General features: G+C 43.6%; 1 protein-coding gene across 3 annotated transcripts in view; it reads left to right on the forward strand.

The window, feature by feature from the left end:
• Window positions 1-13,447, forward strand: part of arhgap17b (Rho GTPase activating protein 17b) — a 90,479-nt gene that overhangs the window by 49,983 nt on the left and 27,049 nt on the right. For all 3 annotated transcript variants that reach the window (XM_061974359.2, XM_061974361.2, XM_061974360.2), the window contains exons 7-15: window positions 4,163-4,265; window positions 4,357-4,425; window positions 4,516-4,597; window positions 4,683-4,810; window positions 9,956-10,067; window positions 10,134-10,215; window positions 10,288-10,368; window positions 10,435-10,548; window positions 10,614-10,705. In XM_061974359.2, coding sequence (XP_061830343.1) covers window positions 4,163-4,265; window positions 4,357-4,425; window positions 4,516-4,597; window positions 4,683-4,810; window positions 9,956-10,067; window positions 10,134-10,215; window positions 10,288-10,368; window positions 10,435-10,548; window positions 10,614-10,705 — 863 coding nt within the window. The remainder of the gene's footprint in view (window positions 1-4,162; window positions 4,266-4,356; window positions 4,426-4,515; window positions 4,598-4,682; window positions 4,811-9,955; window positions 10,068-10,133; window positions 10,216-10,287; window positions 10,369-10,434; window positions 10,549-10,613; window positions 10,706-13,447) is intronic.

The raw sequence follows: 13,447 nt of genomic DNA on the forward strand, positions 1-13,447 counted from the left end.
ACGTACTGAACCGAATCACTTCATGAACTGATTCGTTCCTTTCTCAGTTTAGTTGAGCTCCGCCGCGACCATGCCGGTATGAGTGGAACTGGCGCATTCTGCGACTCACTGAACCCTCGACGTCGGCGAACGACGCAGCCAGCTACTCATCATGGGGGCGGGGGGAGGGACTGAGCGAACGATTCGTTCACCGCGGATTAACGACATGAATCACTCAGTGAACGACAACGCTCTCGCTCTCTGCTCTGCTCGCCCCAATGCCGCGAGTGATTCTCCTCCCGTCGCGGGGATATGTTTCATGCCATTGGCATCCGTTCTCCATTCATTCTCCAAGCTAACGGCTAATGTTGACTCAAGCCACATGAAAACAAACACCGTCCCCATTATCTCAACACATAAAGTTATGAGAGTAGAGGAGACAGAAAGAAAGTTAGTGCAGGGCAAGGCTGAGCAGCAGCGACGCGAGGGGGAGGGGCGGGGGGTAAAGTGTAGGGCAGGCTGTTTGAGAAGATTTAAAATAAAAATAATAACTAATGTATGTACATATACATAGGCTATTATTTATCTTGATTTTTATATTATTTAAGCTATTTATTTTCTTTTTTATTGCATATTTAAGTTGATATTTCCATTTTTATATTTTTAAATGTAAGCTAGAGAAATTTTAGTTTTAATGTTGGCTTTTCTGGCCCTTGGTTTAATATTTGTTTTGTTTTATTTAAGGTAGCCTATTTATTTTCTTTTTGTTTGCACATTTAAGTTAATATTTTCTTTGTTAGATTTTTAAACATAGGCTTCAGAACATTTAGTTTTTATGTTGGCATTTCTGGCTCTTAATTCCATCCATCCATCCATCTTCTTCCGCTTATCCGAGGTCGGGTCGCGGGGGCAGCAGCTTAAGCAGGGAAGCCCAGACTTCCCTCTCCCCAGCCATTTCGTCCAGCTCCTCCCGGGGGATCCCGAGGCGTTCCCAGGCCAGCCGGGAGAGATAGTCTTCCCAGCGTGTCCTGGGTCTTCCCCGTGGCCTCCTACCGGTCGGACGTGCCCGAAACACCTTCCTAGGGAGGCGTTCAGGTGGCATCCTGACCAGATGCCCGAACCACCTCATCTGGCTTCTCTTGATGTGGAGGAGCAGCGGCTTTACTTTGAGCTCCCCCCGAATGACAGAGCTTCTCACCCTATCTCTAAGGGAGAGCCCCGTCACTCGGCGGAGGAAACTCATTTCGGCCGCTTGTACCCGTGATCTTGTCCTTTCGATCATGACCTAAAGCTCATGACCATAGGTGAGGATGGGAACGTAGATCGACCGGTAAATCGAGAGCTTTGCCTTCCGGCTCAGCTCCTTCTTCACCACAACGGATCGATACAGCGTCCGCATTACTGAAGACGCCGCACCGATCCGCCTGTCGATCTCACGATCCACTCTTCCCCCACTCGTGAACAAGACTCCGAGGTACTTGAACTCCTCCACTTGGGGCAAGATCTCCTCCCCAACCCGGAGATGGCACTCCACCCTTTTCCGGGAGAGAACCATGGACTCGGACTTGGAGGTGCTGATTCCCATCCCAGTCGCTTCACACTTGGCTGCGAACCGATCCAGTGAGAGCTGAAGATCTTGGCCGGAGGAAGCCATCAGGACCACATCATCTGCAAATAGCAGTGACCTAATCCTGCAGCCACCAAACCAGATCCCCTCAACGCCCTGACTGCGCCTAGAAATTCTGTCCATAAAGGTTATGAACAGAATCGGTGACAAAGGGCAGCCTTGGCGGAGTCCAACCCTCACTGGAAACGTGTCCGACTTACTGCCGGCAATGCGGACCAAGCTCTGACACTGATTATACAGGGAGCGAACTGCCACAATAAGACAGTCCGTTACCCCATACTCTCTGAGCACTCCCCACAGGACTTCCCGGGGTACACGGTCGAATGCCTTCTCCAAGTCCACAAAGCACATGTAGACTGGTTGGGCAAACTCCCATGCACCCTCAAGGACCCTGCCGAGAGTATAGAGCTGGTCCACAGTTCCACGACCAGGACGAAAACCACACTGTTCCTCCTGAATCCGAGGTTCGACTATCCGGCGTAGCCTCCTCTCCAGTACACCTGAATAGACCTTACCGGGAAGGCTGAGGAGTGTGATCCCACGATAGTTGGAACACACCCTCCGGTTCCCCTTCTTAAAGAGAGGAACCACCACCCCGGTCTGCCAATCCAGAGGTACCGCCCCCGATGTCCACGCGATGTTGCAGAGTCTTGTGTTCTTCATCGAGGTCCTAGGATCATTGGGACACGCAAACTCCTCTACCACGGTAAGGTGGCAGCTCAGAGAGGAGGGCTCTTAATTTATTAGTTTTATTTTGAAGGTATTTATTTTCTTTTTGTTTGCATATTTAAGTTTACATTTTCTTTGCTACAGAACATTTACTTTTTATGTTGGCATTTGTTAAGGGTTTCTTAATTTAATATTTGTTTTTGCACTAAACAAACGAGACCTGTTTATTTAACTGTTGATTGCAAGCATTTTAGTAGGCTATAACTATTTTTTTTTATTTCCCACTTTTATTTATTTCTAATTTTCATTTCAGTGCAATAAAACATATTTAACAACCAAGACATTTAGTCACACTTTGTTTATTGGACAGGCCGGAAACGCACACACAGTGTTTTTAAAAGTAACAGAATCTCTACTACAGCTGCAATGTCTGTTTGCGAACGTCAAGGAGAGTCTGTCAGGGCAGAGAGCGATTCACGTCTGTCGCCCTCTGGCCCACAGAACTGTAGCTGAGTGATTCAGGTTCGCTTCACGAACCTACAAGAACTGACTGGTTGTCGCTGAGGACGTGATTCAGGTTCGCGCTGCACTCAGTCACTCATTCAGAATCAGGACTCGCGAACCTACTGACACAGGAAGACGTCACATTGAGGCTCTCGTTCAGTCACTGTGCGTGTCGTTCATTGGGTGCTGAGGGCTTGTGTCGTTCGCGAACTGACACACACCGAGATCTGCCGCTGGGGAAGCTGTTGCTGACTGACTCATGATTCGCCGACCTGCCCACAGAACTGCTGCTGCAGAAGTGATTCGGTGAACGAATTTTTTGAACGAATCAATTTAAGGAACTGATTCTAGTGATTCAGTACAGTCAAAAGAACTGCCGATCCCATCACTACTACACGTATCTCCTATGTGTGACTGCCATCTGCTGGTTACACTTATCATTACACCATGTACCAAATACAATTGCTTTGAGGTCGGTAAGCAAAACCAGAATTATTCCATACAATAGGCGCACCGGGTTATAAGGCGCACTGTCGAGTTTTGAGAAAATGAAAATATATTAAGTGCGCCTTATAGTCCGGAAAATACGGTACTTACAATTCATTCTGGAGCTCTGTGTCACGTTCAAACACTGAGGACATCTATTAAACAAGACAAAAGGCAAGGAATCAAACAGAGACAGAATTCAATTTGGACTCAATATTGAGGAGAGACATGGCCACTGCACTCTCTGTACAGTCCTGCACCACGCTCTGACGAAGAAGGTTTTCGTCTCCTCTTTTAATTCAGATGTTCAATGTTCACGCACCAACACATGTCACAGCAGGAATGGGAGGTATGTAAAACAGTCATTGTTTTCGGTCGCTTTGAAGACCAAGAAGTGGGATTTCTCGGGCTTGGGCTCTTCATGGATCCAGCTGGGGCAGGTGTTGGAGGACAATGGATAACCCCTCCCGTCTCCTGACCACAGCGACGTCAAGAGGGCAGCGGGTCGTAAATAGCGTTGACCTCGGTTACCAAATAGTTGGAAGAGAGTTTGTGAAATACTTCAGAGAGAGTTCGTTTAACACTTCAAAGAGAGTTCCTCTGGAAGTTGAGCAGATCCTGCCATCTGTCCGTGTTGAAATCACAGTGGCGTTTCATGAGCCTTCTTCCTCTTGTTAGGCCTCGAAAGACAGCATTCATAATACAACGTTTCTTTTGTGATAACTTACAAACAATTATTCCAACACTCTGATTTTACTTTGTCGTTGTATTGGATGTGAAATGGGCTTAAATTATTTTCAAGATGGTCTTAAAAAGTCTTAAATTTGACATGTTGAAACCTGCAGAGACCCTGTTTAAGACTGTTTTGGACATCTCTGCATGCTTTGTTATGTGCAGGTGGTACCAAGCTACCAAGTCCAGCAACCAGGCCATGGCCACTAAGGTAGACTCCCTCAAGGACGAGATGGACGAGGCCCTCAACAAAGTAGAAATTTGCAAAGTAGGTTTAATCTTCAATGAATTGAATTACATGACTCAAGCCTGTGATCAGAGTTTAATTGATCTTTTTCTTAAAAAAATGTCCTTCTCAGGACCAGCTATCGGCGGACTTGTATAACTTTGCGTCCAAAGAAGGAGAATATGTGCGCTATTATCCCATGGTGGGTGTGGAGCAACTCGGCAAAAACAATTAATTTGATGTAACTGTAGCTAAAAAAGTATCCACAATAATGCTTGTCATTGTAATCCAGTTATTAGAGGCCCAGGCAGACTATCACAGGAGGTCTCTGGCAGTGCTGGAAGACGTGATACCGACTATACAATTGCAGAAAGGTAAGCAGTGATGCCTTTCATAACAAAACTTAACTTTGATTAGCATATAAAAAAAAACAAGGCTGATACCTTTTTTTTCCTTCAGATTCCTGGACGGAGAAGCCGGCATTTGGCACATCTCTAGAGGAGCACTTGAAGCGGAGTAACCGAGATGTCGCTCTGCCTATCGAGGCCTGCGTTATGATGCTGCTGGAAACAGGGATGAAGGAAGAGGTATGGCCGAGGGAGGGAGAACTATCTTTTTTGGTTTTTTTAATTACCGTATTTTTCGGAGTATAAGTCGCTCCGGAGTATAAGTCGCTCCGGCCGAAAAGGCATAATAATGAAGAAAAAAAACATATATAAGTCGCACTGGAGTATAAGTCGCATTTTTGGGGGAAATGTATTTGATAAAACCCAACACCAAAAATAGACATTTGAAAGGCAAATCAAGAATAGTGAACAACAGGCTGAATAAGTGTACGTTATATGAGGCATAAATAACCAACTGGTATGTTAACGTAACATATTATGGTAAGAGTCATTCAAATAACTATAACATATAGAACATGCTATACGTTTACCAAACAATCTGTCACTCCTAATCGCTAAATCCCATGAAATCTTATACGTCTAGTAGAGATGCGTGGTTTGCGGACACAACCGCGGAGTCCGCGGATTATCCGCGGGTCGGGCGGTTGAAATAAAAAAAAATTAGATTTTATCCGCGGGTTTGGTCGGGCGGTTGAAATAAAAAAAAATTAGATTTTAAATAGATTCAGGCGGGTGGCAGTTAAACCAATTGGGAAATATATATACATAGTTAAATGTTGTTACCCACATACGAAAAACGAGCAGGCACCTGCAGCATATGCCACAACAGAAGAAGAAAAAAAAAAGAGATGGCAACGCCGGCAGCAAACTAAAAAAGGGAATACTAAAGACCAGGGGGAAAAAAAGGCCAGAAAAGTTCAGCATGGACTCGTTTTTATGAGGTTGTAAATCAGGATGATAGTAATGCTGGCTACGTGATTTGCAAGAGCTGCGACGCTGTTTATGTCTACGACAGTCACAAAACCGGGACATCTAACTATGGTGCATCACATTTGTGCAAAACCCCGAACCTCCACAAACACCCTGAGCATGAGCAGTTTCGTCCGCCGTGATCCCAGAAGAGTGCCACAGGATGTTAAAACAAGATAGAACGCAGCTGCCTGCAGCAGTTTGAGTGGCGCGAGCGCGCTTGGAGGTGCGCTCAGCGCGGCTCCCAGATGATTGCGCACTGGTGTGCGTCTGGGCCGTGACAGCGTGGCACGCATTGAATGTCTGTGCTGCATTGGATCAGTCTCCTTTCTTTAACAGGTAAAAGCTTTATAACCTCACTAATGCCTTGCATCGTCTATATTAGATGTATAACAATGGGCGGGGGGGGGGTTTGATTAAATGTTAGTTCGGGTGGATGCGGATGGTTGACGACTTTTGTGATGCGGTTGCGGATGAAATAATTGCCTATCCGCGCATCTCTAACGTCTAGTCTCTTACGTGAATGAGCTAAATAATATTTTTTGATATTTTACGCTAATGTGTTCATCATTTCACACATAAGTCGCTCCTGAGTATAAGTCGCACCCCCGGCCAAACTATGAAAAAACTGCGACTTATAGTCCGAAAAATACGGTACTCAAAAGACTAAGTGTACAGAAAGTATGCAAGTATAATGTATTTTTCGGAGTATAAGTCGCACCTGCCATAAATGCATAATGAAAAAGGAAAAAAACATATATAAGTCGCACTGGAGCCCGGCCAAACTATGAAAAAAACTGTGACTTATAGTCCGAAAAATACGGTACTCAAAAGACTTAACTGTTCAGTAATCTCAACCTCCTCATGCTCTGTCAGGGAGAGCATGTCCCAAAATTCCAAGCTGCTGTTTTGAGGCATGTTTAAAAAAAATAATGCACTTTGTGACTTCACTAATAAATATGGCAGTGCCATGTTGGTGTTTTTTTCCATAACTTGAGTTGATTTATTTTGGAAAACCGTGTTACATTGTTTAATGCATCCAGCGGGGCATCACAACAAAATTAAGCATTAGAGATGCGCGGTTTGCGGACACAACCGCGTAGTCCGCGGATAAACAGCGGGTCGGGCAGGTAAAAATAGATTTTAAATAGATGCGGGCGGGTTGCGGTTGAACCAATTCGTAAATATATATACATAGTTAAATGTTGTTACCCACATACGAAAAACGAGCAGCACTCTTTGAAACAGTCAATTATGCATCAGGCACTGCAGCACAACACAACACAACAGAAGAAGAAGAAAAAAAGAAAAAGATGGCATCGCGTCCCAGCAACAAGTGGTGCAAGTGAGCGCTCCTTCAGCGCAGCAGGGCGCATTTTAGAGGCCAGGCGCTCTCGCATGAATCCTGGCACTGTAGATGCCATTTTATTCCTGCATAGTGCTAACAAAAAAAAAAGTAAGTAGACATACGATTGGATATGTTAAACGAATTAGTCTACGTTACCTAGGCTATACCAAATAAGCCCATGTCTAACCTATATTGAGTTCGGTCAGCTGAATAATTTTGATGGTTACGTGTTGTTTGGGCGCACTACAATGCAAAGGAATTAAGGCAATTGCGTTGTTTAATGTGTTTTTTTTCTATTGGAGATATACTACTATGTGTGAATAATTATTTGGCCTCGCTTTCAAGTGAAGCGCATCTCCGATTGGCGACAATGTAAGGATATTTAGCCTGCTTTGTTTGTCGCGACCGTCTATTTTCATTATAATTCAAGTTTGATGATAAAGTGCAGTCTGATGGGTTTGATTTCCCCCCTTCAGCTTTTTGCCTTGGCCAATAAGTTGCAGGTAATTTATTATTATTATTTATTTAATTTATTTTTGTTTAAATAGAGATGACATACATATGTTATTGTATAATTTAAGTTTGTGCGCGTGATTGACAGCCTAAGGCTTATGAGGCATATTTTTTTTAATTTTTTTTATTTCAACTTAAAAACGTATGAGCCTATGCCTATGCCTACAACATAGGCTATATGTTCATCTTTATTTTCCTGCCTGTCGTTGACAATGGAGATTGTCTGATATTTTGTCATGGCTGCAGATCAATCAATAAAGGTTCATCTTTGTCGCGAAATTGTTCACTGCTTCACTGTGCACCCCGCCCTCGTCCCTATTTGAGCATTATAACGTTAATATTCATTGAAATAAATTCAGAACATTTTTTTTACCTAACGAAAATATAGGCCTAGTCTTTCTAAAACATTTTTTTAACTTCTTAAAGGCCTCGTTCTGCTTGCTGCAACTGCGCACACAAAGTGTGAGGAACGCACTCCTGATCTGAGGGCATTGGCAACAATAGTCAACACTTTCTTAATGGAAATGACAATAATATTAAAATAATGATAAATAATATCCATCCATCCATCCATCTTCTTCCGCTTATCCGAGGTCGGGTCGCGGGGGCAGCAGCTTAAGCAGGGAAGCCCAGACTTCCCTCTCCCCAGCCACTTCGTCCAGCTCCTCCCGGGGGATCCCGAGGCGTTCCCAGGCCAGCCGGGAGAGATAGTCTTCCCAGCGTGTCCTGGGTCTTCCCCGTGGCCTCCTACCGGTCGGACGTGCCCGAAACACCTTCCTAGGGAGGCGTTCGGGTGGCATCCTGACCAGATGCCCGAACCACCTCATCTGGCTCCTCTCGATGTGGAGGAGCAGCGGCTTTACTTTGAGCTCCCCCCGGATGACAGAGCTTCTCACCCTATCTCTAAGGGAGAGCCCTGCCACCCGGCGGAGGAAACTCATTTCGGCCGCTTGTACCCGTGATCTTGTCCTTTCGGTCATGACCCAAAGCTCATGACCATAGGTGAGGATGGGAACGTAGATCGACCGGTAAATTGAGAGCTTTGCCTTCCGGCTCAGCTCCTTCTTCACCACAACGGATCGATACAGCGTCCGCATTACTGAAGACGCCGCACCGATCCGCCTGTCAATCTCACGATCCACTCTTCCCTCACTCGTGAACAAGACTCCGAGGTACTTGAACTCCTCCACTTGGGGCAGGGTCTCCTCCCCAACCCGAAGATGGCATTCCACCCTTTTCCGGGCGAGAACCATGGACTCGGACTTGGAGGTGCTGATTCTCATCCCAGTCGCTTCACACTCGGCTGCGAACCGATCCAGCGAGAGCTGGAGATCCTGGCCAGATGAAGCCATCAGGACCACATCATCTGCAAAAAGCAGAGACCTAATCCTGCAGCCACCAAACCAGATCCCCTCAACGCCTTGACTGCGCCTAGAAATTCTGTCCATAAAAGTTATGAACAGAATCGGTGACAAAGGGCAGCCTTGGCGGAGTCCAACCCTCACTGGAAACGTGTCCGACTTACTGCCGGCAATGCGGACCAAGCTCTGACACTGATCATACAGGGAGCGGACCGCCAAAATCAGACAGTCCGATACCCCATACTCTCTGAGCACTCCCCACAGGACTTCCCGAGGGACACGGTCGAATGCCTTCTCCAAGTCCACAAAACACATGTAGACTGGTTGGGCAAACTCCCATGCACCCTCAAGGACCCTGCCGAGAGTATAGAGCTGGTCCACAGTTCCACGACCAGGACGAAAACCGCACTGTTCCTCCTGAATCCGAGGTTCGACTATCCGGCGTAGCCTCCTCTCCAGTACACCTGAATAGACCTTACCGGTCTATTCTATTATTATAATACTTTTGTCAAAGTATTATAATAATGATAAATAATATTATCACGCATTAATATCTCTTAGCCACTAATGCGTGGCCAAGAGATATTAATGCGTGGCACGCATTGAATGTCTCTGCTGCATTGGATCAGTCTCCTTTCTTTAACAGGCAAAAGCTTTATAACCTCACTAATGCCTTGCATCGTCTATATTAGATATATAACAACGGGCGGGTGGTGGGCGGGTGTGGTTTTGATAAAATGTTGGTTCGGGTGGATGGCGGATGGATGACGACTTTTGTGATGCGGTTGCGGATGAAATAATTGCCTATCCGCGCATCTCTATTAGGCATAATAATGTGTTAATTCCACGACTGTATATATCGATATCGGAATCGGTAATTAAGAGTTGGACAATGTCGGATATCGGCAAAAAAGCCATTATCGGACATCTCTAGTAAAAATATATCGAGATATACTTTTACGTTCATATCGCCCAGCCCTACTCTCCTACCATTTTGTCAAAGTAGATTTAATAGGGACAACAGTCAGAGACACATGGGCTAACTCTTTCACAGCATAACAAGTCTGCATTAGTCCAGGCTACTTAGCCAAACACAAGTTAGGGCTAGTAACACCAAGTCCACCTTCTTTGCAGGGACTCTTCAGAATAGCAGCCGGAGCGTCAAAACTAAAGAAGCTAAAAGCCGCCCTGGACTGTTCAACTTCCCAGCTTGAAGAGTTCTACTCTGACCCACACGCCGTCGCCGGTAATGACAACCTTTTTTGTTTCTGTTACAAACCTACAAAGCCTAGATCTTTCTTTTTGCACACAGGAGCCCTCAAGTCTTACCTCAGAGAACTTCCCGAACCTCTCATGACTTTTGGCCTTTATGACGAGTGGACGCAGGCATCCAAGTAACAAAACACACACACGCCACCGATGCGTTCCCATGATGCAACAGTGACTGGTAACTGTGTGTGTTGCAGTGTGTCAGACCCTGACAAGAGACTTCAGGCTTTGTGGGTGACTTGTGACCGTTTGCCAAAGACTCACAAAGCCAACTTCAGGTGAGAGTTGCCTTGAAAGAAAGAAATAAGCAGAAGAGTAGTAAACAACTGAATGAATACTTGTAGGTACCTGGTGAAGTTTCTGGCCAAACTGGCTCAAGACAGTGACGCCAACAAGATGACTCCCAGCAACATCGCCATCGTCCTGGGGCCCAACCTGCTGTGGGCAAAATCCGAAGGGTGAGAACTATTCATGTGTAAAGGTTGAGGCGTCGATCGAGCTGACTGTTTTTACCGAACTGCAGGACACTGGCGGAAATAGCTGCTGCTACATCGGTCCACGCAATCGCCATCATCGAGCCCATTATCCAGCACGCCGATTGGTTCTTTCCTGAAGGTATGTGCAGCTACACTGCAAAAAGTGAAATCTAAGTAAGATGAAATACCGTATTTTCCGCACTATAAGCCGCCCCGGGTTATTAGCCGCACCTTCAATGAATGGCATATTTCAAAATTTGTCCACCTATAAGCCGCCCCGGACTATAAGCCGCGCCTACGCTGCGCTAAAGGGAATGTCAAAAAAACAGTCAGATAGGTCAGTCAAACTTTAATAATATATTAAAAACCAGCGTTCTAACAACTCTGTCCCAAAATGTACGCAAATGTGCAATCACAAACATAGTAAAATTCAAAATAGTGCAGAGCAATAGCAACATAATGTTGCTCGAACGTTAATGTCACAACACACAAAATAAACATAGCGCTCACTTTCTGAAGTTATTCTTCATTCGTAAATCCTTCGAATTCTTCGTCTTCGGTGTCCGAATTGAAAAGTGTGTGTATAAGGTAAGACATATTATCTGGCACTTTGTTTCGCAACATTATGCAAACACAACTTTTCTTACCTTCTGGTACCTGCTGATCTGTATTTGGGATCTCTATAAATCCTGAAAAATTGTGCGAGTCCGCCTTTGTAGTCCGTGATGACACCGTAGTCTATAAGCGTCTTTTCATGAACCGGAAACACCAAGAAGCACCACCTTTAAAATCATCCAGGTGAAGTTCGCTTGCTAGCGTTGTTGCCTTCATTCGAATAGTGATGGTGCTGACACTTCTGCTTGCTGCTCTCTGCTCAACAACCCACTGTTCCAGTTTGTCCTCCAACAGTTGCCATCTTGCTTTGTTCCCTCGGAAACTCTGTTTTGTCTTCTTTACCTGGCGCAGGTCATCTTCTTGCTTCCTCCACCTACGCACCATTGATTCATTTATGTTATATTCTCTTGCTGCTGCTCTATTTCCGTGTTCTTCGGCATGACTTATTGCCTTAAGTTTAAATTCTGCGTTATACGCGTGTCGCTTAGTAGGAGCCATTTTGTGGTCTGGTCTTTACAGATGTAAACACACAAAGGAAATGTAACGAAAATCCGCGCGCTTCTTCTTCTTCCGGGGGCGGGTGGTTGCTTACAGTAGAAGAAGAAGCGCTTCCTGTTCTATGGGGGCGGGTGCTTACCTTGGCGGTTGCTTGTGTAGAAGAAGAAGCGCTTCCTGTTCTACCGGGAAAAAAGATGGCGGCTGTTTACCGTAGTTACGAGACCGAAACTTTATGAAAATGAATCTTAATATTTATCCATATATAAAGCGCACCGGGTTAAAAGCCGCACTGTCAGCTTTTGAGTAAATTTGTGGTTTTTAGGTGCGGCTAATGGTGCGGAAAATACGGTATCTCAAATAAGGGTGATATTTGCTTATTTTCTGTCTGATAAGATAATTCTTCTCACTAAGCAGATTTCATGTTAGAGTGTTTTACTTGTTTTAAGTGTTTTGGTCCTAAATGATCTCAGTAAGATATTACAGCTTGTTGCTGAGATGTTATGACCTATATTGAGTAAAACATGCTTGAAACTAGAATATCAAGTGTTGCAAAGCTGTGTCATCAACACTCAAGTATAATACTATTTTTTTAAAGTAATAATTTCTTATTTCAAGCATGAAAAAAAAATCATGATGTCAAGATAATGGCACTACCATGTACTTAATTTAAGAATATTTTTCAACATATTGAGCAAAAAGGTGTCTTTTTTTTCTACCAAGAAAAGTGCACTTGTTATTAGTGAGAATATACTTATTTTAAGGTATTTTTGAGGTTTATTGAGGTTAGCTAATTTTACTTGTTTTGGAAAGTTTTGACAAACCGAATTTTCTTGTTCTATTAGCAGATTGTTTTGCTTAGTTCAAATAAAATACCCCTCATTTTTGTTTTTTGTTTTCTTGTTTTTCAACACTGACTTCTTGCAGTGTAGAAAAAACATACTCTACCGCTTGTGCTCAAAGTACACTGCAAAAAGTGAAATCTAAGTAAGATGAAATATCTCAAATAAGGGTGATATTTGCTTATTTTCTGGCTGATAAGATAATTTTTCTCACTAAGCAGATTTTAGAGTGTTTTACTTGTTTTAAGGGTTTTGCTCCTAAATGATCTCAGTAAGATATTCCAGCTTGTTGCTGAGATGTTATGACCTATATTGAGTAAAACATGCTTGAAACTAGAATATCAAGTGTTGCAAAGCTGTGTCATCAACACTCACAAGTATAAAACTATTTTTTTAAAGTAATAATTTCTTATTTCAAGCATGAAAAAAAAAATCATGATGTCAAGATAATGGCACTACCATTTACTTAATTTAAGAATATTTTTCAACATATTGAGCAAAAATGTCTTTTTTTTTTTTTTTACCAAAAAAAGTGCACTTGTTATTAGTGAGAATATACTTATTTTAAGCTATTTTTGGGGTCATTGAAGTTAGCTAATTTTACTTTTTTTGGAAAGTTTTGACAAGCCGAATTTTCTTGTTCTATTGGCAAATAATTTTGCTTAGTTCAAATAAAATACCCCTCATTTTTGTATTTTTTTTCTTGTTTTTCAACACTGACTTCTTGCAGTGTAGAAAAAACATACTCTACCACTTGTGCTCAAAGTACACTGTAAAAAGTGAAATCTAAGTAAGATGAAATATGTCAAATAAGGGTGATATTTGCTTATTTTCTGTCTGATAAGATCATTCTTCTCACTAAGCAGATTTTATGTTAGTGTTTTACTTGTTTTAAGTGTTTTGGTCCTAAATGATCTCAGTAAGATATT

This window comes from Nerophis lumbriciformis, linkage group LG22 (genome assembly GCF_033978685.3).
Source record: "Nerophis lumbriciformis linkage group LG22, RoL_Nlum_v2.1, whole genome shotgun sequence".
Classification (NCBI taxonomy): Eukaryota; Metazoa; Chordata; class Actinopteri; order Syngnathiformes; family Syngnathidae; genus Nerophis; species Nerophis lumbriciformis.